The 25,984-nt window shown below is 39.0% G+C and overlaps 4 protein-coding genes across 9 annotated transcripts in view; 2 read left to right on the forward strand and 2 right to left on the reverse strand.

The window, feature by feature from the left end:
* Nucleotides 1-584: 584 nt before the first annotated feature.
* On the reverse strand, nt 585-2,470 carry LOC108144199 (probable cytochrome P450 12d1 proximal, mitochondrial). Of its 2 annotated transcripts, none has more exons than XM_041707644.1 (4): nt 2,364-2,470; nt 1,988-2,304; nt 1,814-1,930; nt 585-1,756 (listed from the first exon to the last, which is right to left on the reverse strand). In XM_041707644.1, the coding sequence occupies exons 1-4, from the start codon at nt 2,463-2,465 to the stop codon at nt 736-738; spliced, it is 1,557 nt and encodes a 518-aa protein (XP_041563578.1). In that variant the 5' UTR covers nt 2,466-2,470; the 3' UTR covers nt 585-735. The 2 variants fall into 2 exon arrangements, with proteins under 2 accessions (XP_041563578.1, XP_017124358.1); XM_017268869.2 differs by having other exon boundaries at nt 587-1,756; nt 1,988-2,313.
* Nucleotides 2,471-12,728: 10,258 nt separating this feature from the next.
* On the forward strand, nt 12,729-16,465 carry LOC108144583 (Bardet-Biedl syndrome 4 protein homolog). The gene is made up of 10 exons (XM_041707346.1): nt 12,729-12,850; nt 12,923-13,062; nt 13,114-13,226; nt 13,761-14,051; nt 14,114-14,270; nt 14,346-14,468; nt 14,537-14,621; nt 15,299-15,385; nt 15,863-16,074; nt 16,255-16,465. The coding sequence occupies exons 1-10, from the start codon at nt 12,772-12,774 to the stop codon at nt 16,426-16,428; spliced, it is 1,461 nt and encodes a 486-aa protein (XP_041563280.1). The 5' UTR covers nt 12,729-12,771; the 3' UTR covers nt 16,429-16,465.
* The window catches only part of LOC108144584 (G-protein coupled receptor dmsr-1), a 37,366-nt gene continuing 27,840 nt past the window's right edge, over nt 16,459-25,984 (reverse strand). For 2 of the 5 annotated variants that reach the window (XM_041707347.1, XM_017269578.2), the window contains 6 exons: nt 20,822-21,138; nt 19,822-19,993; nt 19,253-19,379; nt 18,828-19,049; nt 18,087-18,269; nt 16,459-17,500 (listed from right to left, as the gene is read on the reverse strand). In XM_041707347.1, coding sequence (XP_041563281.1) covers nt 17,179-17,500; nt 18,087-18,269; nt 18,828-19,049; nt 19,253-19,379; nt 19,822-19,993; nt 20,822-21,064 — 1,269 coding nt within the window. In that variant the 5' untranslated portion in view covers nt 21,065-21,138 and the 3' untranslated portion in view covers nt 16,459-17,178. The remainder of the gene's footprint in view (nt 17,501-18,086; nt 18,270-18,827; nt 19,050-19,252; nt 19,380-19,821; nt 19,994-20,821; nt 21,139-25,984) is intronic. The other 3 variants (XM_017269579.2, XM_017269580.2, XM_017269581.2) reach the window with 2 other exon arrangements.
* Nucleotides 25,212-25,712, forward strand: LOC108144585 (cuticle protein LPCP-23). Its single transcript, XM_017269582.1, has 2 exons — nt 25,212-25,223; nt 25,346-25,712. The coding sequence occupies exons 1-2, from the start codon at nt 25,212-25,214 to the stop codon at nt 25,640-25,642; spliced, it is 309 nt and encodes a 102-aa protein (XP_017125071.1). The 3' UTR covers nt 25,643-25,712.

The following is a 25,984-nucleotide window of genomic DNA, read 5'->3' on the forward strand; positions in this document are numbered from 1 at the left end:
AATTATAATACCCTCTGCAAGGGTATAAAAACTGATAGGCTTCCAGATGGCAAAGAAACCAAGTGATCAAAAAAATCCAAGCTAAATAAGTCTGCATCTCAGCAGATTCACGAATGAAATGACACAAAAAAATTGTTACTTCTACATTTCAGCTGGTGACTCATATCAAACAATTTTTCAATCTAAATCACCGACTTCGACGGTTTATTTTAGTGGTTGTCTTAAATAATTTTAGTAATAAATTTGCTCAGCAATCAGCACAACATTTTCTAAAGTCAGAAATCAGTAGCGTTATCGGCCGTTATCGGTGAACGGATTTAAGGCACCGGAAGCTTGAATACCGAACATGATCTGAGCTCAGCGGGACAGGCCTCCATTCATAGTTTATCAATAAGTATAATTTCCAAGCGAATCATATATACAGTGCTGAAAAAATAATAGAAACGCGCCAACAGCGTCCGTTTTTTAAACCCCTGCAGAGGCTAGTATACAGAGTTTTAGTCAGAAGTTTGCAAAGCAGTGAAGGAAAAATATTCTTCTGTATAAATTATATATATTTATTAAAGTTATATATCGGCAAAATCTGGCTTTTGTTTATCAAGACAGTGGCACAATAAAATGCAATAGGTAAGAAAAGTTCTAATCAGCCACTGGTGGTATAGATAAAACATTTATTGTAAAAACAATATTTACTTTAGAGCTATAAGGAACTTGTTACAACTTATAAAAAGGGATTTAGTTTTCGATATCGGTGAACTTGAAGGGGAATGGAATGGCCGGTTCCATCACGAACATGGTCTTGAAGGGTCGGCTGGCATCCCGATTGAACTCCACGTGGAAATTGCGAATCAACTTCGACACAGTGGTCTCCATTTCCAGATCCACGATTCTCTTGCCGATGCACATGCGGGGTCCAAAACCGAAGGGCAGGAAGGTGAATGGACTGACCTGGGCCTTCTTTCCCGTCTCCTGATCCCTTAGCCAACGTTCTGGCTTAAATTCCTCTGGTTCAGCATAGAAAGTTTGGTCCTTCAAGAGGACCTGCGAACCCAACAAAACGGTCGTCCCCTTGGGCACATTATATCCCGAAAGTGTCACATCATTTTGGCAGCTTCTCAAAGTTCCTAAGCCATTGGGATAATATCGCAGGGCCTCCTTTATCACAGCCCTCAAATAGGGCATATCGTTCATGGTCTCTTCGTTCAAGAGAGTGTCCTTTGTGGGCATTATCCTTAGCAGTTCCTTTCGCAATTCAAGCTGTTTCGCCGGATTCTTAGCCAGACAGAGTAGCACCGCCGAAAGAAGTGTTGAAGTGGCATCCACGCCGGCGAAAAGTATGTCCAAACCCATAATCACCGCCACTTTCGGATCGATTTCCATCAGTCTCTCCAGCATACTGTTACTGTTTATCTTTTCACCCGCTTGGCGACGCTTTTCCAGCGCATCTTGATTTTCCCTCAGTATTTTGAGGGCCACATCCAAACTGTCGTTAAGGGTTTTCTTCATTTTCCTGTACGTTGGCGTCGAAATTACCTTCCACATCGAGGGCTGAAAGTCGAGTTTGAATGTCAGCCTGAAAATATCCCTTGTGGTCTGGAAGAGAGTCAATGCATCAGGATTATCTCGGTTCTGGCGAATCAGACCCATTTGACGATCGAAAGCCACCAGTGCGAGTGATTCGAAAATGCATCGGCTAATTTCATCTGTAAAGTCCTCAGGGACTTCTAAAGTCTTGGGATCGCGGATTTCCTTTATGCTGAAAGGTATAAAAATTCTTTACTGGGGTTTCTCAATCATAAAACTAGTTACATACCGCTCTATGAACTCATTATTAATGTTGGACAGGGGTTCGTAGTACATTCTCAGGCCCCTTGGCTGCATGAAAACTGGATTAATGGCGGAACGCAGTTTGCCCCAAGTTTCGCCTTGACTGGTGGATAAATACAATAGTTAACTAAGAACTATAATAACTAATTATTCAACTTACGCAGCCACCAGACCCTGAACCTCTCCATAAACATCTTGTCGAACGTGCTGGCGAAAATATACCATCGAATCCAGACCTTCACGATGGGGCCAAATGCCCTCGTTGCGAAACACAGTTTCTATATCCTTTGTGTTGAATGTGGTAACCCAATCCTTGCGGCCAAACATTCCCGGCATTATAAAGATGTCACCATACCGATTGCGCATCGTTGAACTATAATCCGTGATAGAAGCATTTTGAAATTCCCCTCCAGGCATAAATGCCCTTATGAATTTGAGTTTGTTGGGTCGGGGAATCTCATCATAGGGCTTGGCTTCCTTTGAAAGCTATTATTTACTTTATACAACTATTTCGACTGACTTTTCCATATACTTACATTGGCATTCACCTCGGTTTGTGTCAAGACAGACGATGATCTCAGAAAACGAATGGGGCCTTTGGAAATCGCCACAGATCGAGCAGTTTTTATGGTATTCATTCTCGTTCTGAACACCTACTGAAAACCTGCCGCCTGTTGAATTTAATTATAAAGCCGAGTCTTATCTCTAAAAAGTACAGATTGCAAGAGAGTGCAAAACAGAGAGCTTTCACTGCAAAATAGAGCTCTCAAACAAACACAAATCACTGGCAAACACATCATGACTCAACAGTTTCTTATCATTTACATGGCGTTTCACGGTGAATTGCCTATTCCACTCAGCACAAAACAAAAACAGCCGAGCGTGAGAACTAAAAAAACCAGTTTGAACTGAATATAAGAATGTTACGGAGTCAACGCACCTAATACAATTTTTTAAACGACTAGCGTAGATCTAAATAGGAGTATTGTCCAATATATTAAGCAAAATAAACATTTAACCCATTCAAACTATTATTAATAACAAACTTTAACCGCATAGTTGGTGTATCCAAAAAGACTTTAAGGCCTATTGTTGCTTTAGTTTCTATAAATCACTGTTAGCTAGTTTTAACTTTTACATAGATTACAATGAATTTGATTGCCTCAGGAGAAGGCAAGCATTTACATATATCAATTTAAAATATAAGCATACAATTTCTAAGCTACAACAAGGTGATGGGAAAATGTGTGTTTGCAGTTTAAATTTCAATTTTACGCCAATTTTACGAAATAAGCCGCTAATTAAATTAGCATTTCCAATTGGCCAAATAGGCGGGCGTATCCAACGGTCCACACCTGACCAAAACATCCCAAATCACCTCAAAACACCCACCATTTCGACCATAACCGCTAAATCAACACGAGCCTCGTCCAAATGTTGTTTGGCTTTCGGTTTTTGGGCTCCTCCAATTTAAAATCAATTTTTAAAGAGGCATTCCCCCACAGAGATAACACAAGTCACGCTTGTGACACTCAAAACAAATCTAATCTGATGGGAAATTCTTTAAGTACATTCGCAAAATTAGACTGATAATGTACAAAATATATGGCACAAGCAAGTGTGTTAATTTTAAATATCGGTGAACTTGAAGCGGTGAACTTGCTGTGCATCCTGCAAAATATTCATAGCTTATTCAGTCGACTGTTAATCAAATGAGCAATTGACTTCTGTTGATTGTAGCCAGAGCTTTTTTATCATTGCCTTATCACCAAATAGAGAGGCTACAAACAAAGCGAATCGGTGAACCAAAACAGAACCAAGACATAACTGAAAAAGAAAAGTCATTAAAAGTCGTAATCCTGCCTGACCTGCAGTTTTTATAGATTCACGCATTTTGAAGTATAATTTTAGCCTATTTCTGGGACTTAATCTATCTATTTATCTATTTAATCTATTTAATAAAATACGTTGTAATTGTAAACAACGAAAATTTAACACCAAATCTTATTAGAATTAAATCTTTTCTTTTTGCAATTCGTGTGTAGAGAATAGCGAACTGTAACTCTTCAGTGCCCAAGACTTTGGCCAAGAAGTGCAGTGGTTCCCCAAACAAATTACGCCAGCCAAATGCCATTCAAGAAGAGACTGTAAATCTTGGCGGCATTGTTGTGCCAGGAGCCCCCTTTTCCAGCCTCAACTCGAGCTTTCCCGCCTCCCATGTGCATAATCAGTGCACTCAGGCATTGCACAAAAGGCGGAGCGGAGAACAGAACCCAGTTATGTTCAAGTGTCACCAAGGCTGGCCGCAACTGTCGGCAATAACAAACCCAGTGCCGAGTGGAGTGGAGTATAACGATGTTGAATGCCCCCGGTACCCGACACCCAATCCCCAATCCCCAATCCCCGATTGCCGTTTTCTGACTCTGCTCCTGACGCACGGAGACATGTTCCTGCGGCTCCGTTTTGTACCTGTGCCCGACGTACATGGCAATTCTCCTCCATTTCATTGGTCTCGAATGCGTGTGGTCTCCAGTTGCATTTGCAGTTGGAGTTGAAGTTGGAGCCGCAGTTGCTCATTTCTCGCCAACCCAATCCCCATTCCAGATAAGCACCACATGGCCTAAACCATATGGCATCTGCCGCCTGACATATCTCTTGAATCCATTTCTGAATTCAGTCTTTGGCTTCTTTAGCTCATGGCTTCTGTCCCTTTCCTTTGTTTCACTCCCCGGTGAAAGGTTTTTAAATTTCGACTGGAGCACCCTTGAATCTGCCTTTGGCAAGTGGCACAACATCCTGCCGGGGCACACACTCACACTCACTTACGCTCACACACACACACTCGCCCACTTAACTGGTGGAATTTCTCACGTGTGCCGGTCGTCTTTTGAAGACCGAGCTATGAAGCTCTGAAGCTCTGAGCGCATCAGGCGCAACGACTTGAAGTGTTTATATTCCATGCCGACAACTTTATCCGCACCCCAGATGCACTGGAATAAATTTGAGAATTCTGAGTACCTAAATTTATTTAAGCTCTGCGCGAAATAGCAAAAGTTCTCCAGATTTGCTGGTCCGAAATGTAAGTTAAAAGTAGGTATTTAACATAGAAAACGTATGGAACTCTGCCATTAAGACCATTAACATTAAGACAAAAAAAACGGACCCACGAAATTTATCACCAACAATATAAAAATATGTATTCAAATATAATAGGTAATTCAATGCTTTATTTAAAGAATTTCATTTCCCATAATTCATAAATTTCCTGAAATTATAATAAGTAATATGAAATATACCTGCAAGTGAAAATTCCACTATTACAGAATGTACTTCTTCTAATGTATGTAATTCAAAATCAAGATGGGACTAAAAAAAATTTCCTCTAGACCTATTTTTTTTTGTCAGTGTACCGATAACAGCAGCAGTAGCAACATCTCCGGCAGAAACATCAGGAACCGCAGGAGCTGGAACGCAGCACACAGTTGCCTTGTTTATGGTAATTACTTCACAAATCCTGCAACTTTTTAATTAACTTAATTTGCTTGAAATGCAACAACTTTACCAGAGCATTTGTGTGAGTTGCACAAAATTTTCGCACAAAAATGAAACTGCATTTTATGTGGCCTAAATGTTTCTGCTGCTGGCTACCGGCTGTTGGCCGTTGGACGTTGGTCATCAAATCAAGTGATTGCCTGGCACACGAGGCACCTAAGACTCGGCAGGACATGTGGTTAACGCTGTTTTTCCATGTCATGTCGCTTCAGCTGACAACTCTTGGTGTTCGGTTGTGGTGGCCGGGTGCTTAAAGGATGTTTAAAGGACGACTGGTCTGGGGGGTGCATGTACACGCCTTCAAATGCACACTGGTCCACGCACATTGTCAAAACTCGTCAGTTGGCCAACACTCTTACGCATGCTCATGCATGTGCAGAGGGATGTCCCCATCCTGCCGGCCATCAAACACCTGGCCTAATGAGCTGTCAGCAGCCATGGTTGATAGGCTGCCAGGCAGCTAGGCAGCTACCAACTTGGGCAAAGCAACCACAAGATTTTGCAGACACTTCTGGCCGACACAAACAGACATCCATGCATTTTGTGTAGATTTGGCAGTCTCACATATTTATTGTGTGTGTGTGTGTGTCTTAACTGGTCTTGGTTTCCAAAAATGAAAGACTTACACCAAATATTGCAACATTTCTCTTTATGGACTGTTAGCTAATTCGGCATAATCGATTGTCCGGCATCGATATGACAATCTGTGGCTCCTTTGAGCTGCTTGCAACAACAATATCGTTCATTTTGAGGCTAGGTTGTGTACTTGCTGTGGTCAAAACAAGATATTCAGAGCCTCGTGCACATGAACATTTTAACAGTCAGTTTTAGCAGCTTTAAATTCTTATGAATTGTTTTTTATTCTTATTAAGCATTCTGCTTAATACCTTATTAATTTAAATAACTAGAGAGATTTTTAATTAAAGTAAAACATTAATCTATAAAAGTATTTAAACCAGAAATATGTCATATTGAGTTTTTTTAATATGTTGAAGAAATTAAAGTAGTTAAGTTACACAGTATTTTCTATAATCCTATTACATTTGTGGAATGAAAACTACCAATCGTTTATTATAGAATACATTTTTTTAAAATTGAATTTCCTTTTTTTCCCACATAACGTAATTAACTTTCTGAGTGCATTAATTCAGGTTTGCAAATGTAGCTATAATGCTACCTTCTCTTTGTCCGTTTAATGTCACATGAGTAAGTAACTACATGTTTACGGAGAACCCTTTGCAAAGGCAAACCAAAATGGTATCAAACTGGTATCAAAATGATTGATAATTCAAGTTCGGAGGATTTTCTCTGAAGTTTTCAATATGATTTAGGCTTGGCAGGTTCTTTCCAAAACTGATTCATTTAACCACTAAATGCCCGCCAGCTATGCTAAACCCTTTGGCATATTGTTTGTTTGATTGACCGCAACTAATTAGTAAATTGTGGCACTTCGACAATGTTTAACTCGGCTGGACGGCAAAAAAAAAGAAGCGATGCCCGCATAGTTAACTTTTCACACAAGCAAGCATTTTGTTGATTAAATTATAATAAGCGATGGCAGCTCTTAACCCCCTTTTGCCCGCGCCTTAACCCAGCACCCTTAACCCACACCACCCCCCACCCACATAAGTCAACAATTACAATTATGCTTTGATGACCGTATGACCAGCACACACATTAATTTATAATTTGTTCAAATTATAATTGCCGGCCATAACTGCAACAACGCACGCCAGTGGCATTTGGGGCATTAACACTAACACCCTGGGGACATGACTAAGCCCCTGACACAGCATACGAAACAAGCTGGCCAAAGAGGGGCCCACACGAATTTAACCTCTTCAATTGACCGGGCCTCTGTTGAGGGGGTTGTGAGTAGGGGGGGTCATTTGGATTGTTTGTCTGTTGACCTTCATGACGTCGTCGGCAGCAGACAAACACACTATACGTATGCACACACACCCAACTGCCAGTGCACTCAAGGGTTGCACTCTCGTTCGGCTGTCACTCAGTTTTCGACGGGCGATTTTCCAGCTGCCCGCATACCCTGTTTGCGGATACAAATCTTCGGAACGCACGAAATCCCTGAGAACTTTTTTGGATAAAAAGCAGTTGATTTTTCGGTAATTAAAATTAAGTAGCGTAAATTACAATTATCGATAAAAAAAGAACCATAGCTTTAAATACTTTACAGCATTAAAAAAATAAATACATTTGAAACACGCAAAACCTTAACCTTTATCTTTAAGGGATACTCTTTATAAAGCATTAAGGCATCCATATAAAATAAACAATTCAAAAATATTATATATATATAGAATATTTTATGGATTATAATTTAACAATATGATGTCTTCCAAAGGTAAAGTCTAAGTTTTAAATTTAAAATTACACGTAATAAAAGCTTTTTTTTATGAAAAATAACATTTTTCTTATTCAATATAGGAGAAAAATGGCTTACATATGTTTGTTTTTCAAAATATATTTATACTTAGGTTTGCAATGTTTTTACTTTTTCTACACTATTTCTTTGATAGTAAGCAAATTAGATAATTTCTAATTATTTAAGTGAGCACTTTATATACTTAATATCTATGACCAGGTATCACCTAGTTGAAAGCTTGCGTGATCGTTTAATTAAACGAAAATGACGCATTCGATCTAAATTGAATTATTTACTCGGTTTTTATGAATGAATCGCTCGTAAATGAATCAGCCAGCAGGCAGAATACGAGCGTGAGTGTCACAGAAAATAGTGGTCGAATATGTATATTTGGTTCATTCAATAAATGACTATTTATGGGGCCGCTGAGGCGGCTTTTGCCAGTGAATTCCGGTTAAAAGTAACTCGAGCTCATTACATTTTTCGGGAAAAGTACCCCTCTGAGTTCTGGCACCAATTTGCCGCCGAAGGTGGAGTTCAAATGGCAACCGGGCTGAAGATTTCTCAATTGTCGCTGTGGTGCCCTGAGGGTATGACAATTTAATTAATTAACGGCACAGAACTCACTTTTCAACATGTGGTGGGGGGATGAGTTGGGGTCGGGGTTGGGGCTGTAATACTGGAGCTGGAATGGAAGGAAGGAAGAGCAACCTAGGAGACACACACAGTGACTTGGCCCCATTGGCCCCTGCTTATTATTCAGTAACCGAAAAAGCCGCAACTTGGATGTGAGGCAGCCACTTCTGTTGCTTCTCGAGTGGCACCCAAAACCCATTCTACTCGATACATGGTTTGGTGGTGGTGGTGGTGGTTTCATCAATCATGGGAAGAAGTAACCTCGCCCGCAGGCGCCTAACCCGTCGATGAACTCATTGAACCCAAATATCACATTCTATGGGGGCCCATCACTCGCTGGCGCTGGGACCTCTGCCTAATTGCATTATTTACTATATTAAAGTCAAATTAACAGAGGCAACATCACAGGGCCTACAATTACATCATATAGCCCATAAACCCCTCGAAATTCAACTGGTAAATGTTTGATGGGCATTTTACTTTGATGTTTGCCTGGCTATCGCATTTCCCATTTCGCCATTTAAAGCAATTTGCATTTATGTTTTCTAAAATCGAGCCATGCAGCAGCAGCAAATGGAGTTATTACATGAAGTGGTCGTTTGGTTTGCAGCTACGGATTTCCACTGGCCTGGCCGAAAAAAAGCTATTTCATAAGCGTTGCATGCCTCAAATTTTACAGCAAATAAACATTCCGCATCGCCGCATCCAATTCTATATGTATATGTATCTATTTCTCCAGTGTGTTGCCATTTCCCTTTGTGTTTTTGTGTTGGTGTGTGTGTGTTTGGGCTTGTGTTTGTTTTTGGTTTTTGCATATCTGCATCGAATCGGACAATGTGGGCAAAGTGCTGCTCTCGGTTATGCGCCACAACAATTTCGTTGTTTTTTGTTTGGCTTGACATAAATTACAGCGACAGCACGCAAAACTTCAGCACGCATATTTTCCAGCTACAGAGTTTTTCAGCTTTCAGCTATTCGGGACACAGGACACCAAAACGCAGGCCACATCACCCAGTGCCTTTCATTGGCATTCCCACCGCACACACACACACACACACACACACACACACACACACACACACATACACACAAGCACACACAGAGCACAACATCCGCCCTGTGTATATGTACATTTTTGTCAAATTTTGTCAATTTTCAAACCGAAACATATTTCTGCTTGCTGTCCCTGACATTCCATAGTTATGCTAATGCCAACATCGGGGCGAAAGTAGGGGAAAATGGGACAGAGCCATCAACTCTGGCCCCCTGCGAAATGTGTCAAAGATTTAGCCAACCAAAGTGTGGCAGCAGTAAATTGAATATGCCACACGTTGGGCAACAGGAAAAGCGAAAGGATATCTTGGTCAAAGACAAGTGGAAAGCAAACAACAATGCCTCATTATACAGATACAGCATATACATGCACGGAGAAAAAAAATGTATAAAACTAAAACTATAAACTTATTACTCTATCTTTGTTACATATTTAATATATATTTTTGCAAATATACTTTGTAATTAATGGAGCTCATCATGTCACTTAAGCCCAGCAAACTGAAGAAAAAAGTAATTGAAACTTGTGAAGTAATGTATGTTTGATTAAAAAGAAGCACATTAAGTCGATAATGCTTAATTTGATATTTTAATTGCGCCTAAAACCAGTTGTAGGAAAATAATGTTTTCGGAATTCACATTATTTAATTTAATTTTGTTTCTAAAAGTGTAACAATCAATAAGTAGTGTTTTGTAACCATTTGTGTTGAAAGATATGTTTATTTTTATTTGTGTATCAAATGGAATAGACACCAACGAACGCGTAAACATCAATTTGCGATTAAATATTATCGTAAGTGGCGCCCAACGTGGAGCACATCCTTATTCCCGAAAAAATGGGGGTCGCAGAAACAAAGCATACTTATTTGGGTCACTCACGCATATACAAATGTTTTCCCTGTTCTTGTCTGCGCACAGATTGCCCAACAAGTTTGGGGGAAAGTGGGAGTAAAGGACTAGACGGCAATTTGGTAAACAAGTCGGCCATGACTTTATTTAGGTGTCCGTCGCGTTACAATCGTAAAACCCATGCTCAAATAATAAAGTGGGCACTGGCAATGCATAAATTGGGACAAGACAACAGGCCAAAGTGAAAGCCAAAGCCAGATTTAGGCCAAGTCGCGTATTGCTGCACAATACATATCTTTACGACTCGTCTCCGTCGCTTTTCCCAGTGAATTACGTCCTTTCAGGGGGAAAACAAACGTGAGCGGCTCTTGCAATCCACATGAATGACTCTTTCAGCCTGCAGACGGATGTTCGTGGAGTTGGGATTGCTGTGTAAGTCGATTTTTTATGACCTTTGGCCGCACAAATATGTGCGTAAGATATGCGAAGATACTCCCCACCCCCCTAGCAGAGGTCATGCTGAAGTGTCGTCGGGTGTAAATCATATTTACAGTGGTACAGTAATTGAATTAGGCCGTCCCCCCATTCAAAGCACCACCAGCTGCCTGGGCAGAAAAGCATGCATCAAGACAAGAGGGAATTTAACTTTACGTAAAAGAGCACTTGTTTGACTTTTTAAGACAAGTTATTCGGATCGAAGATATATATACTGGCTATACAGACGCTAAAATAGGATAATGAATACGCTGGGACTGGGTATCAAGGTAGTTTTTTTACAGGTCAAAAAATAACCCCTAAAATAAAACTTATGCCATTAACCACGATATTCCCCAGCCCTAGTCTGTAGTTATATTTATATATATTTTCACAAATAAATCACTAAGTCCAAGGCCTTAGCTAATCAATATAGGGATGCATTGCATACAGGGAAAAAGTCAGCACCCGAGAAAAAATTAAATAGGGTTGTGTTTGCGACGTCTAAGAACCAGCTACAAAAATAGCTTCAAAAACGAAAAACTCTATACAAAATTTGAACACACAAAACAATTTTATATAAAATATCAAGATATTGATCTTTCGGTAAAATTTGTTTCTCTTTATATGTTCAGTTCGAAATCTAGTGCTTTTCTCTATCCACGCCAGGTGGCAGCAATAATTTACTACCGCCATCTACAAGGGTAAAATTGGAAACTTTTTTACTGTCGCGTAAAATAATTCCATGGTAATTGAAATGTAGAGTTGTTGTAATAATGAGTAAAATTGTAGAGTAGACGCGTATTATAACTTCATGTAAATTTAAATGTAGAATTGTTGTAATAATGAGTAAAATTGTAGAATTGACGTTTATCGACATAAACTGTGTAAGCCGCACAATCTCAGTTTAAAAATCTGGCAGCACTCGGCTTAAACTCTTTTCCAGTTTCAGGACTTTCTGTTTAGCATAGGGTGGGCACACCTTTTGGGCGGAATATTTAAAATTCGTTTTGATATGGGCATTGTTAATAAAAGGCCGATATTCATTTTATATTAATTAACGAAAGCTTACATTTCAGTATGATTATTAGCTGATATTTACTGTATTTCCAATCAAAAGATTGTGGATAAACATGGTTAAGTCTATGTTGTTCTAGTTGGCTGCCATGTTCGTAATTGATTTTTAATCTGCTGCAATTTGAGGCCCCATTTGGAAGCGAATTCATCATGACTGTCAAGCTTTATGGTCCGTGGTCATTGGTACTTCCTACCAAACTCTAGCCAAAAACACGTAGCCGCAGTGTTGCCTTTTAGAAAAAGGCGTCAGGTGGCACTTCCCGTTTAAGATCCGAGATCGCAAAAGATCTGAAACCGGTGCCGCAATCGATCGATCAATACAGATATCGTGGTGATCTTGTACGATATTTTTCGTGCATTAATTGCTTTTGAATTTTGGCCTGACCAGCGTAAACAGTTTGAAATGTAGCTCACGATCACTTGTCTCTTGGCCCGAAATGGAAACGAGTGCAACAGTGTTTTCCACTTTGGCCGGTGTGAAATAAATTGAGTAATTAGGCGGTGTCAGGCTTCAGGACTTCGCCACGAACCCAATGAACTGGTTTTATCCCAAGATCTGTGTGCTTGCTTTTTTGTCGCTGGCAATTATTTACCCAGTTTTAGTGCTTGTTTTTATTGCAATTCGATTAGTTTCGAATGGGTTTTGGACTTATTTGTCACAGCTAATTAAAAATACACACAGCGCGGAATTTGCTTAGACTCGTTTCGGGTTTTTTTGGCCTGGCCCACAACGTGCACTAATTCAGTTAACAAGTTAATTTCCAGCCCGTCGACATTGGCAACCCTTAAAAGATAACAACCATGGCAACGCGAATGGTTCACAACAAATACGCCGACGGCCAAAACAAACGGATACCACTTTGGGTTCACTTTGAAGTTGAGCTTTCATAGCATTCCGAGGGAAAATAGAAAAATAATCCATGTACGAACCGGGTACAGAGCAGATCAACTGCAACGGCACAGTCATCGAATTGCCCAGTTTGGAGGTTGTGCGTCCAGGTGAAAGAAAAAATGAAAATCCTCAAACTTTTCTTCAAATTTATTTCATTGTCCTTCTCGTCTTGCGATTAGCTCCCAAAATGCCCAGCGATGCCAACATTGATTGGCTGCTCCACATTTATTTTACTCGCCGCGAGTTCACGCGCTGCCGCCGCCTCATCGAACGTGAGCTGAATCGCCATCTGAATCCCGAGTACCTGTACTTTGTCCAGGTGAGCTGAGCTTAATACCGGGTGTCCTTTCTAATTGATTGCCTTCGCCAGGGCCTAATTGACCGCGAAGAGGGCAATAACATTGAGGCGTTGCGGCACCTGCAAAAATCGGTGGAGCTCAATCCAAGGAACATCGAGACCTACAAGGAAATCGGCCGAACACTGTGAGTAAAATATAGTTGTGACAACATTTTGCTCTTTATTGATAAGAACTCCAACTTTCCTTAATCAAAGTCTCTATAAACAAAACAAATTGTATTGGCAATGGGAATATAAACATTTGTTGGTTTGATTTTTTAAAGTCTTTAATGTTATTCATAACTTTGGTGCAAAACTATGGATTATTATTATAACCTATTTATAATCACATTACCTCTATATTCAGCATAGTTTGCGTGTTTTTATTCATATTTTTATGCATTTATTATGCATATGCGTTTTATGGAAATACGCTTAAAAATTTAAGTATTCATTTATTTTAGGATTTTATTTGAGTGAGCAAGCTTTTTGCCATACATTTAATCAAATGCTTAGTACCATATATCACTGGTTAAAGTTTTAATTAGCTTGAAAAACAAGTAAAAACGTTAAAACGTTATGAAACTCAGAGTTGAGGTTTAGGTTTTAGGTCACACAAAGAGGAACCCAAACATTGTTTGCGTGGTAAAACTGAAATTGCCAAGCCGCTCCACTTTCAGCTACATAATGGGCCGTTTTAGTCAGGCGCTGGGAGTTTTTCGAGAGGCGGAGCAGCGCAGTAGTCGGCCGGACCACGAGATATATCATTATTTGGGCGAACTGCTCTATCGCGCGGCCACAACCCAGAGCAAAAAGGACCTGGCAAACCTGCAGCAGGACGAAGCCCGAGGATATTTCGAACTAGCGGTTCAATCCGGGCGGAAACTGGAGAGCTACGTCCGTTTGGCGGAGCTATATCGCAGGGACAAACTGTACCAGAAGGCCATTGACATCCTGGAAACCTGCCTGCAGTTAGTAGCTAATAACTCGCATTGCTGCCGGCAACTCACTTATGAACATTCCATCATTTCAGCCTGACACCTGAGAACTCGGAGGTGCTGATTGAAATCAGCGTTTTGTACCTCAAAATCAACGAGACGCAAAAGGCACACGATCGTCTGGCGGAAGTCGTCAGCATCGAGAGGAAATGCTCGCCCAAGGGACTTTTGGCCTTTGGCGCCATTTTGCAGGTAGTGAGATATGGATACCCAATCGCAATCTCAATCCCAATAAAAATGTATATTTATTGTTCACATTTTCTATAGTCCCGCAACGATGTCGATGGCGCCCTCAGCAAATACAGCCAAATCGCAAACGCTGAGCCGGAAATTGCCGAGCTGTGGAACAACATTGGATTGTGCTTCTTCAAGAAGCAAAAGTTCATTGTGGTAATGGAATGGTACCCCAGGTACCGCATTCGGTTGGCATTTAAACGTTTTTTTTTTATAATTTTCAGGCCATTTCATCGCTGCGCAAATCCGTTTGGCTCTCGCCGCTTAATTACAATGCTCTGTACAACCTGAGTTTAATTTATATTGCCTGTGAGTACTCAGAAATTTAACGACACTGATTGTACACTTTCTACTTAAATTTTGTGAGGGCGGTATAAACAAACATGCATATACATGTGGGGCAAAATTCACTCTGTGACAGAGTTGTTAGAAACATTCTAAAAGGAAATGAAACAAAAATATAAAAGCTTTTCTGCCACACCGAAATACCTTCATGCCATGAAAAAACTAATAAAAATAGAATTCGTTGAAACACAAACCATGGCAAATACTAACCAAAAAATTTTTTGTGGATCTATGTGACAGAACATTAGGAAACTGTGTTGATATTTCAGATGAGTGACCTTTAGTTGACCAATTGCAAAAAAACTATGGCCTGGAATATTGCTAAAATGTGAGTTCTGCCGTGATTTGGTCAATACAATTCCTAAAAGGAAAACTAGAATCTGGCCTAATGAAACCCAGAATAAACAGAGACAATAGAGACACTACTAACTATGTGAAAAGGGTGGAATGTGAGAGCAAATATTCACTTGAGACGGCTAAGGGGAAAACTATGGGCTGGGTTTTTAATAAATTTCTTAAAAGTCCCAAGAAAAGTCCGAGCCGCAGGCCATTCGCTGGTGCTGTTCACCAGCATTGTTTGTTGCCATTACTTCCGTTAAGAAGAGCATCTGTTGTTTTTGTTTACCCCGTCTTGGCCGCAGCTGAACAATACGCCAGTGCCTTTCACTCGCTGGCCGCAGCCATAAACCTGCGCAAGGATAATGCCGAGTGCTACATGCTCCTGGGCCGTAAGTTTGCACAACTGCACTTTAAAAAATTAACGGAAACTTGCGTTAAATTTTAAGATTTAACAAGAAGTTTTTGCCTAAAAGAAAATTCACTTTTTTGGAAGTTAAGAGTATAATCTAATAGAGTATTATCAATTTTGCACGCTGTAACAAGTTAACGAAAAACTTTAACACTTAGGCACTGTTTTTTTTCCATATTCTAGTTAATAAGTCAAAAAGTCAAAAAATTCGTAATTTTGTTATTAAAGAACTTATCACTTTTGTTAAAACTTTTTTTAAATTGAATAATAAAAAATTAAAAAAAAAAATAATTTTTGATTCATTAGTTATTTCATATTTCATGATATCAACTATATTTTACATGCCATTTCAAAATTTTTTGGTATGCAAATAATTTACAAATTAAGGGCAAACTAAATTTCTTTGAGTTTACCGAATATTCGCCTAAATAACACCTCAAACTCTTTGCTTGGACAGTGTGTTTGCGTAAGCTGGACGATGTAGAGAACGCGTTTGTGGCCCTCGAAAGGGCCAGTGCCATGGCAACTGGTCAACAGGGCGGCGTTCGCAATCCGCTGGTGGTGCTGAACTTTGCCCTCTTTTGCTATGAAACCGGACGCCTAGCCCTGGCCACCGAGCAGTACAACCGATTCATGAGCCAGGCCCAGGACCTGCTGCTGCCCACGGAAGTAAGTCGCCCGGAATACCATCACACCCAGTGGTTATATGCAACGACACGTGAATAGTGAATTCCACCGTATTATTGGCCACAAAGTGTAGTAAAATTAATCCGAAAATTCCTCGCACTGAAGCCTCTCTGGGGGAGCGCTCCCTGAAGCCTAGATTTTATCCCTTTCCATTTCCCGCAGTACAAATTCCAGGCCACCAAGCTGAAATCCCTGCTGCGAATCTCGAATCAGGGTAATGGTATCCTGCTGGACTCGGCGGATTTGAAGGAATCCGATATGGGACAAAATCGAACCAGGGAACTCCTGCCGGATGAGCTGCCACTGGAAGTGAATGCTGTAGTTAGCCAGAATTAAAGAAGTAATTGTAATAGAAAGCAATAAACATTTCTTTGTCATGTAACTCACATCAAACATTTATTTGAAAGTGTTCACAATTATTTATAAATAGGTCAAGCAGCTTAATTAATACACACGATTAGGTTTGCAAAACAAAAGCCAATGTAAAATGCATTGACTTTCAACTGGAATCCAGTAATCGAAGTATAACCAAAATAAATTCTGATATTGACAGCCAAGAAGAAAAAGCAACTCGGGGCTCATGGAGTTTTTCTGTCCTCTTAGCATAGCTATAGTTACATTCATGGATTCCGTTTGTTTGGCCTTAGTGAAAAGTAAATGTCTCGTATTTGTACAGTTTGTACTGCCTTAGCCTATCAAAATCTTATGTACTATAATATGAATTTGAAACACCAACTGGCTAACGTAATTAAGTTGGAAATGAAGTGGCACTTTCTAAACAGCCAAATCACAAGCAGAATCAATTTTCGAACCGATCAATGCACCATTTAATTTTCAGAAAAATTTACTTGGACAACGAAGGTAAAGCAGAAATCAATTAATCGGTGCATTAACCAGTGTACAAATTTATCCCGCACTCACAGTATACTTTTTTCGTTATTCAAGTTAACGAAACTTTTGTAAAGTTTATAATTTAGAAATTCAAATGGAGCCAGCCTGGAACATCTTGGATGTCCTTCACCAAATCCTCGTAAATAATCGCCTTCGTTTTGATCACATCTAGGAGATACTCTGTCCACCCCGAATTTAAACGCATGTTGTGGTAACTCGTGTTAACCGGGTCATCTCGGTGCTGCCAAAGTGGCGCTTCATAAAGAGCGATCTAAAGGTGGATCGGAACTGCTTCGACATCAATCCGTAGAGCACGAATCCCACGGCGGCATTGATCAGGGCCAAGAGGTCCATCAGTTCGCCAAAGGGCGGATAGCAGTGGGCGAAGAAGCACTTCTCCATCACCCCGGACAGAAGACCCAGTAATCCCTGCGGGAATTCGGTGATCAGAAACAGAACCAGTACAGCCACCAGTAGAAGAGTAGTCCGATCATTGCGACGATCACAGCGAGGAGGCCTAAAACGATTGAAAAAAACAATGCAATTAACAATTAATTAATTAACATTATCTAAGAGCTTTATCCTGGCCATGATTTTCCTTTTACCCTTGTTAATTTCTGTCAAATACCATGAAATTATAATCATGGCCAAGCGTTTCAATGGAAATTGCTCAAATGCCATAAAATTATATTCATGGCCAAGCGTTTCGTTAGAAATTGCTCTAGTAAAACGCTTCGGAGATTCCGAGAAATCTCGTCCATAAAGTCCTTAGACTTTAACAATTCAATAAAAAACTTAAGGACTGGCATTATAGAGACGTGAGTTGAAAACTGTTTAAATATAAACTGGTAAATCGAAAATTAAAAAAATAAAAAAAATCCTGAATGTTTTTTTATTTGCATACAGGATTTTCTTTATTTTTTTTAATTTAAGCAAAGATAAATAATGCAGAGAAAGAGAATATGTCACAACAAGCGATTATAAAACATTTAAATTTACTGGTAACTACTTAACAACTATTAACTTCTAAGTTTGCCATAACCAACAATTATCATGTTTTAGGTAATGCATTAAAAATGGCACTGTGCGAAATATGTACTCACTTCTTAGACTTGGGTTCGGTCAGGTTGAGCTGGATGGCATACTTTGCGGGATTATTGTAGTCCCTTAACTTTAGACGACGTCTCGAGGCCTCACACAAAACATGCATGAGCACTGCACTGATCACAATCAATATGCCACACGGCAGAAGTTTAATAAGCACGGAATGTATCCAGAAATTGAACCTGTAAAAAAAGATACAAAAATAAAAAAAGGTTATTTATTTTTATTTGATTACAGAAATCTTTAAGCTGACAAGGTGTAAATATCATTGGTCTTATAATTTATATTATTATAACTATTACTATTATTAGTACTTTTTTATATTTTTAGTACATGAGTGCTTTAGTGTTAATAGTACTTTTAGTAGTTTTAGTACTTTAACAAGACATAAAAACCATAAAAAAGAATACTTATGAGCTATATATGACTATATGAGCTTTAAAACCTTGATTAGTTGAATGTATCATTAGTACTATAACTTTTTATAAGTTATATTAGTACTTAAAGTTTTCTAAGTGCCTTTAGTGTTAATAGTAAGTTAAGTGTTTTTTAGTACTTTTAATATTATTATTATGTTTAGTTTTAATAGTATTTTTTCAGTATTTGATTTTGTAATATTATTCAGTTATTATCTGTAATATTTCAATCAGGCATCTTATTCCACTAGTTATTTCTGTAAGACCTTTTGTTGTTTTTGCCCTGAGATTAATAATAATACCACAAAATAAAAAAAAACGCACCTGTAGAGCACCGAATCCTTGTCGAAATAGACGTGGTACATGGCCTCCGAGTTGACCTGGTCCACATCGTACGTTTCGCGCACCTTGAACACAAAGTACGTGGGCAGGCAGAGGATCGGGGACAGGATGAAGGGCAGGAGGATCGCCTCCCGGGAATGTGCGAGCAGGAAGTTGGCACAGCCCCCATTCGGATGTCTGTGGAATAGAGACGGTAACATTTGGCTATATATAAACAAAAGACGGGGGAAGAGAAGAGAAGCCACATTGCCACATTGATGTGTTAGTCAGTTTAGCCGGATGTCGGTACGAATTGCGGGTGTGGATTAGCATGAGTATGAATCGGCGGTGCCCAAATTCTACATGGATGACGGGCGAATCTGAATCCCAGGGAGTAGCATGCATAGCTGGCTGAAAGATCTGCTCACCTGATGGCCACATATCGCCACACTGCCAGTGTGACGGTCAATCCTATGGAAATCGTATGAAGGATTTGAGTAAAGTGCATGTGGACCAGCAGACAAACCGCCCAGGTGTAGCTCAAATCTTTTTCACCTGCAATTAAACATGAAACTCTAGAATTTCAGCTGGTTTTTAACACATCAAGCTAAGAAAAATAAATTGTTACAACATTTTATGTTGCTTTAGTATATTTCATTTCTCCATTTTAAGAAAATTCCCAGACATGGCTTTAAAGGTTTCATGTATTTTAGGGAGAAGTTACCCAAAAAACTGACCTAAGGCGATATGGCTTGTTGCATGGCCTTAAGTTATTTCTTAGATCATTTATTCTATTTCTATTATTTCTTAAATTGAAGAATTCGTAAAATCAATAAATATTTGTTTCTCAGTGTAAGACAATCCTTTTAAAGTAGTAAAGACAAACAAACAAACAAAAACTAAAAACAGATGAACCAAGACTTTAAAATGACAAAGAAAAACAAAACTTGAATCAAGATGACATCTGTTAATATTTAATAATTTGCAATTCGCTCACCTGGACCCATATAAATATACTGATACGAAGTGTAGGGTATATATTCCAGCATCACAAACATATCGGCAACGGCCAACCACTTGAGGATGTTGTTTATGGGCGTCTTGGCCATTTCCTTTCGTGTAAGGACCATTATGTTCAAGATGTTCGCTATTGTCCCGAATATGCAAATCTATGTGATTCAAGCAAATAACAAAAAGCAACACAAAGACTGTTATTTATAAAATCGAATGTTTTGGAGCGTTCACATACTTTCAATTGATTGCACTCCCCCCATTTTTGCCCTTGGAAACCCAAACGGCTGAATGTTTTATTCATTCAGCTCGCAACTGACTTGGTCCATTCTATTTACATTTTTACCAACATTTCCCAATTCGCTGTCATCTGCCAAATGGAACTGTTGCTAACTGTTGTTGTCGAACGTTTTGTGAGTAAGTTTTTCCCCAACTATTTCCTTCTATGCTAATGAAATTAAATTCTTCAAACTGAAAATCAAATTTTTAAGTCCGAAAAAAGTCTAATCCTATTCTAAGGCTTAGCTGTGTTGATGCTAATTAATTTGTGAGCAAGCAAAAAGCTATTTCTGCATTTGCCTTCTGAAAAGCAGGCAAAAAACCTAATGTCTGGAAATTAAAATGTAACGGACGCAAAACACATTAACGCCTTAACCACAAAGACAGCAAATGTAATTTGTATCCCTTCAAAAAAATGTTGACAAGAAAAGAGGGAACAAAAACAAAAGGCCTAGATTTAAGGACCTTAATTTGATTTGTAAATTTGATGGCTAAACTGAGCGAACCAAATAGCTTTAATTCAGCAAAAAGGATCACAATTCCCTGGACCTGGGTGGGTGGTTCAAAGGTGAAGCAGTCCCTTGAATCCATCAGAGAACCTTTCTCGGCTGCATTCATGAATCGTCACTGCCATCCCCACTCATCATTAGTCAAAATATGCCTTTGTTTGCCTTAAATACGAAATTCCTGGGAGACAGTTAGCTTACCATCAGGGAAACGTATCCATGGATGCTGTTGTAGGCTCGCAGCCAGTTGTAAATTTCCCCCTGGCAATAGCCCTGGCATTCATCCACCGGCGGGGTTATGTTCTTCATCTGAAACTCCTGCCACAGTTTCACGAATTTCTCGATGTCGGTACTGGTCAGTTTGTGGTCTTTTAAAACAGTTTCATTGAACAGCACGCGGGGCTGCAAATGGGTCTGGCCCATGTTACCGATATCCTGCATCATTGCAGGCTGATAATTCCAATTTTTGCGTAATATCCAACTGCTAATTAGAGGCTAGAAAAACACAGAAAAATACACTGCGCAGAATTAGCTTGGTAGATTTTAAATTCATGTTTTTCGGCTTTCAAGTTCTGACAGTATCGCTTAATTTTCCTAATTGTTGGGTAATTTAAAATTAGTCGCACATGAAGGCTTCTTTACAAATTTTGATTTTAACTGAGTTTTAGATTTATTTTCTTTTTAAAGAAAGTCTCTATAAAAACACAGAATTTGATCCGGCCAAACCCATCAAAATAATTTGTATCGATAGGCTTCTGCTTTTTTTTACTGTTGTTAACTGTTACTGTTGTTAATTGTTAATTGTTTTAAGCCTACAACAGAAAACTTTTTCCTGAAACAAAAAGTGACTTTAGCTATTTTTATGCAAATAAATTTTTAATTGTTTCTTAATAATACAAAAGATTCTTTTTTTTGCTATGTTCGTGTTTTTAATTATTTTAAGGCTACAATAGAAAACTCTATTGCTGGAATGAAAAACATTTTGAGTAGAAATAATTGCTTTTAAGTGGTTAACCCAGTTCCAACCCCTGCCATCAAAGTTGAGTTTATTTAAATTACTGGTTAACCTGGCTCTGTATTTGGAAAACTGTTGACGGATGGCAATGTCATGCTGACTTATAGCCATCGAAATTTGAACCCCCTCGTCGATATGTAAAACAATTTTGACTATCAAAAAACCCTGATTGTCAAGCTAAGGCCTTGGCAGCCAGTTTGCAATGCAATTGCACAACTATAAAATGGTTATGTGGTGTCGACATTCCGAGCGAGTACCACTGCAACTGTGCAGCATAATTAACAAAAAATAATGCAATTTTTGAGTGACCAAAGTGGAGCTGAGCACACCTGTCCAACTGCCTGCCTGTCGAATCGATTCGAAGCTGCCTGGGCGTTGTGGGCAATTAATTGGCAACGCACCAAGAGAGAAATCTAATTCGGTAGAGATGCAGGTCCAGATATACACAGTGATATGTTTCAATGATATGCTATCGGATATTTTTGAGTAATACATTTTTTTCATAGAGTAATTGCTATCTTGAAGCGAACCAATATGTTTATCTTTATTCTCAGGTGTAGTTGACAGCAGTTTATGAGCTATTCTAATAATTGCAATATTTTTCTTGTCAGTACTGATGGAATTCATGTTTACTTTTCAAGTTGCAACATAAAATATTGAGTTATTAAAAAGTTATTCTTACAAATTATCATAGTCCTGTTCTAAAAATATATAATTATTTTAAAAATACTTTAGGAGGATATATTTTATGTGTATTTCAAATTCATAAACCAAATGTTTTTCTTGTTGTGCATGTGACACTGCTACCCAGATCACTCAGTTGGCCAAATCAAAGTCAACGTGTCCACATGTCGTCAAAAGTGTTGCATTTGGCTAATGGCCCCCTCCGAATCTGAATACAAATCTGAATCCTGTTCGCAACTCATTTCGCAACTCCGCCTTTTGGCAACACTTTTGCATTGCCACATGTGGCTTGCAATATTTTGAGTTATTGGAGTTAAACTTCACTGCCAGTGGAACCAATTTCTGTCAGGTATTTGATGTTGATCGATTGGCCTTTTATTTTCGTCAAACGCATACATCTGTTAAGGGCAATTATTCTTTATGGCTGTGAGCAGCATTCAATCAAATTGAAATCGGGCCACAAAATATATATTTGATTTCAAACGGAAGGAATTCTTCTGAACTCAACTTGCTATAAAGGTAATAAAAAGGCTATTAAAGACACTTTTATTTTGCTGAAAATAAATCGTTTGAAGTGGATATGACATTTAGTAATATCCGCCAAATTTTATTTTCCATCATATACAGTGAACACTCAATAGCGCAAATCCTGTGCTATTTAAACCTTAAGGAAATAAAAATAATAATAAAAATGGAATGGTAAAATATTAGCTCGATTGGCGAGTTACGAAGCCATCAACAAGTTTAAAAGAGTTTTATCAATGGAAGTTATTTTTATTAAAAACATGATCAGAATAATTTTGGATTACTCAATTATTTTAATATAGTTACAGTAAGGAATTTCTAGCTTTTTTAGCGATTCCTTTTCAGACCTCCAATGACTCCAAGAAATTATTTTCCCTATGTCACTTTCTTTTCACAATTACGTGGCCTTGAGAAATGTGTCTAAACAGGTGGCGCACCCACAGATATCCAACAACCCCACAACTCACAAAAAGGAAAATGCCGCCATCAACTGACAGCTGCAGATAAACAGAAATGGCACCCCAGGCTTTTCCTTTTGCTGCTGTTGTTTCTCTTTTGCCGCCATTCGCCAAACCGTTAATTAACGTTCCGCCTGTCAAATGTGTGTACACTGAGAATAGAATATTGAAAGAAAAATGAACTCAAGAACAGCTCAGAACCAGATTAAAACTTGGTATCTTATTGAAAGTCACGTCTTGATTTGAAAACAATATTTCTTGATTCAAAAACTCTTAACAGTTTACAAAAAGTACATCTATATTGTGTTCCTTATGTTAATGTTTTAGGTTGTCACTTCAGAGACTCAAAATTCGTCTGGAGCTAATGCAAAATAAGTTCTTAAGACGGAAAGTTTCTTTATTAGTATTGTTACTTTCGGTTTTGACCTTTCTTACATAATAAAATAGCATCACTTTAAGAACAATTCGGGATTTCTTATTCTAATCAGGACATTTTGTTCTTAATTTAAATGATGTGCCTCAGTGTACGTACATATAAATGCGTGTATTTCCTCATTTTTTATTACCACATTTTCCGGCGGGAAAATTGGATAGAGGAAACAGGACTCTTATCAAATTCAGCTCAGGCTATATAGCCTCCCGCTGGGCCAATTGACTCAACGATCCCACAGCTTTTCACTTCCATGCATTTGTGGCCCATTACAAGGGCCTTAACATTAAGGTCATTAAATAGCTGCAACTACCACATAAATGCTCTAAACAACAGGGACTTTAGCGGAATCCGAATCCCCTTAAGCACTCTGAAATTGGTATTTTTAATTAGCCTAGGTAAACACTGAAGCAATCATTTGTTTCTGTCATCGTTTAAAAAAAAACATTAAATGGTATACAAATAGCTTACATTATTTTAACTCATAATGGAATTCAGACGCATAGAAAATGTATTTCACTCATTTGTCATGGACTTAAATGGGCAGCTGCATGGAAACCTTTTTGCCATATTTTCCATAGATTATAAACAGAATAAATAAGAGCTTGTTTGCATATGCCGCAACCTATATTTTCAATAGAAAACCAAAATAAATTGTTACATTTATTCGTTGGCTTTAATTGTACGTGCCAATGAGCCTATGATTGAAAAATAAATATTATTCAATTTGTGGTATATTGTGTCCTTTGTGTTACGTTAACAATTGCAATATATTTTCATTCACAAATTATTCACTCGTGTATTTTAATCGCTTTACAAATTAAACCAAATGTTTCAATTGTATTGAACTATTTTAACAAGCCTTAAAATATGCCATATATAAATTCCTTGCCCATGTTGTATTGGCAAAAAGTCATTTTCACAATTGCTCACAAGTGGCAAGCAATATAAAATGATTTTTATTTATGGTTTTGGCATTTAGTAATTCGATTTATTGAGATGATCTTATGGACCATTGCAGCTGCCGATAATTTATAGTGGCAATTCGCACTCAACGTGAGTACTCCAAATAATTTGCTGAATTAAAAGCCAATTTATGTGGACTGGCTGTGGCGTTCTGTCGGATACGTAGGTACTCAGATACACTCAGCCGCACTCGCACACGCACATACACACACATGTATAGTATCTGTCCATTTTTTGAGTTGCTCAGTGGCTTGTTTTTCAATTTTGGCTTGATGTGGGCATATTTTTCTCAATGCGTGTCTATTGGGATTTTTACTTTATTTTTGGGTCTAAATAGCTTTTGCCTAATGAGTGCGTTTGACTTAGTTTTGAGAGAGTTCCTAACAATTCACGCACCGCTCGGCGATTTGTATAAATACAGTGGTTCTGACTGCCAGCCTCGTTAGTTGAATTAAAGCCAGTGCGCAAACAGTTACCACCACCATCACCATAAATCATAAATAGACCAACAAAATGAAATTCACAGTAAGCTAAATTGGCATACTTGAGTAAATGTTTTGTCGAACGACACGAACTAATACTCCTGCATTTTTCTCCTGTATTTCTGCTCATTAAACGCTAACGGAAAATTCCGGGAAACGCAAAAGCTGCTCCTGCTCATCGCCAACTTGGCCTGTATCCTGGCCGCACCCGCACCAGCTCCTGAGTCGTCGGTGAAGACTAAGCGGGGCTTGTCCTTGGGGCTGGGCTACCACCACGCCCCACTGGTCACACACTCGCACTACATCTCCGCCCCCACGGTGGTGCACCATGCTCCGATAATCTCGCATGCACCGCTCATCTCCCACGCACCACTCATCTCGCACGCCCCCCTGATCGCCCACCATCCGATATCCTCGGTGTCGTACCACCTGCCCACATATCATTCCATTCACCATTTTTAAATTATTCCACGGAGGAGCAGGAGCATCAGCAGCAGCACCAGCAACCATCAGCACCTGAAACATCAGCGAACTACCCTTAACCCGCGACAGCAATCCCACAAACTTCGTTTTTGCATCGGACCTCCTGCCCGAATATCTTCTGTTGGCTTTGTAAATAAACGTTGTGGTCGATCCAGTGCGGTTGCCTTTCAGTTTGCTCTTACACATTTGGGGCCAGGATTTACATAGAATTCTTGGCATACACGGAGGAGAAATACGGGGTAGATAGACAAAACTAAACTAAAATAGTTTACACATTTCTTTAACAACATCAACTATTCAACAAAAAGAACAAAAAAATTA

This window comes from Drosophila elegans, unplaced genomic scaffold, assembly GCF_018152505.1.
Source record: "Drosophila elegans isolate 14027-0461.03 unplaced genomic scaffold, ASM1815250v1 contig_183, whole genome shotgun sequence".
NCBI classification, from domain to species: Eukaryota; Metazoa; Arthropoda; class Insecta; order Diptera; family Drosophilidae; genus Drosophila; species Drosophila elegans.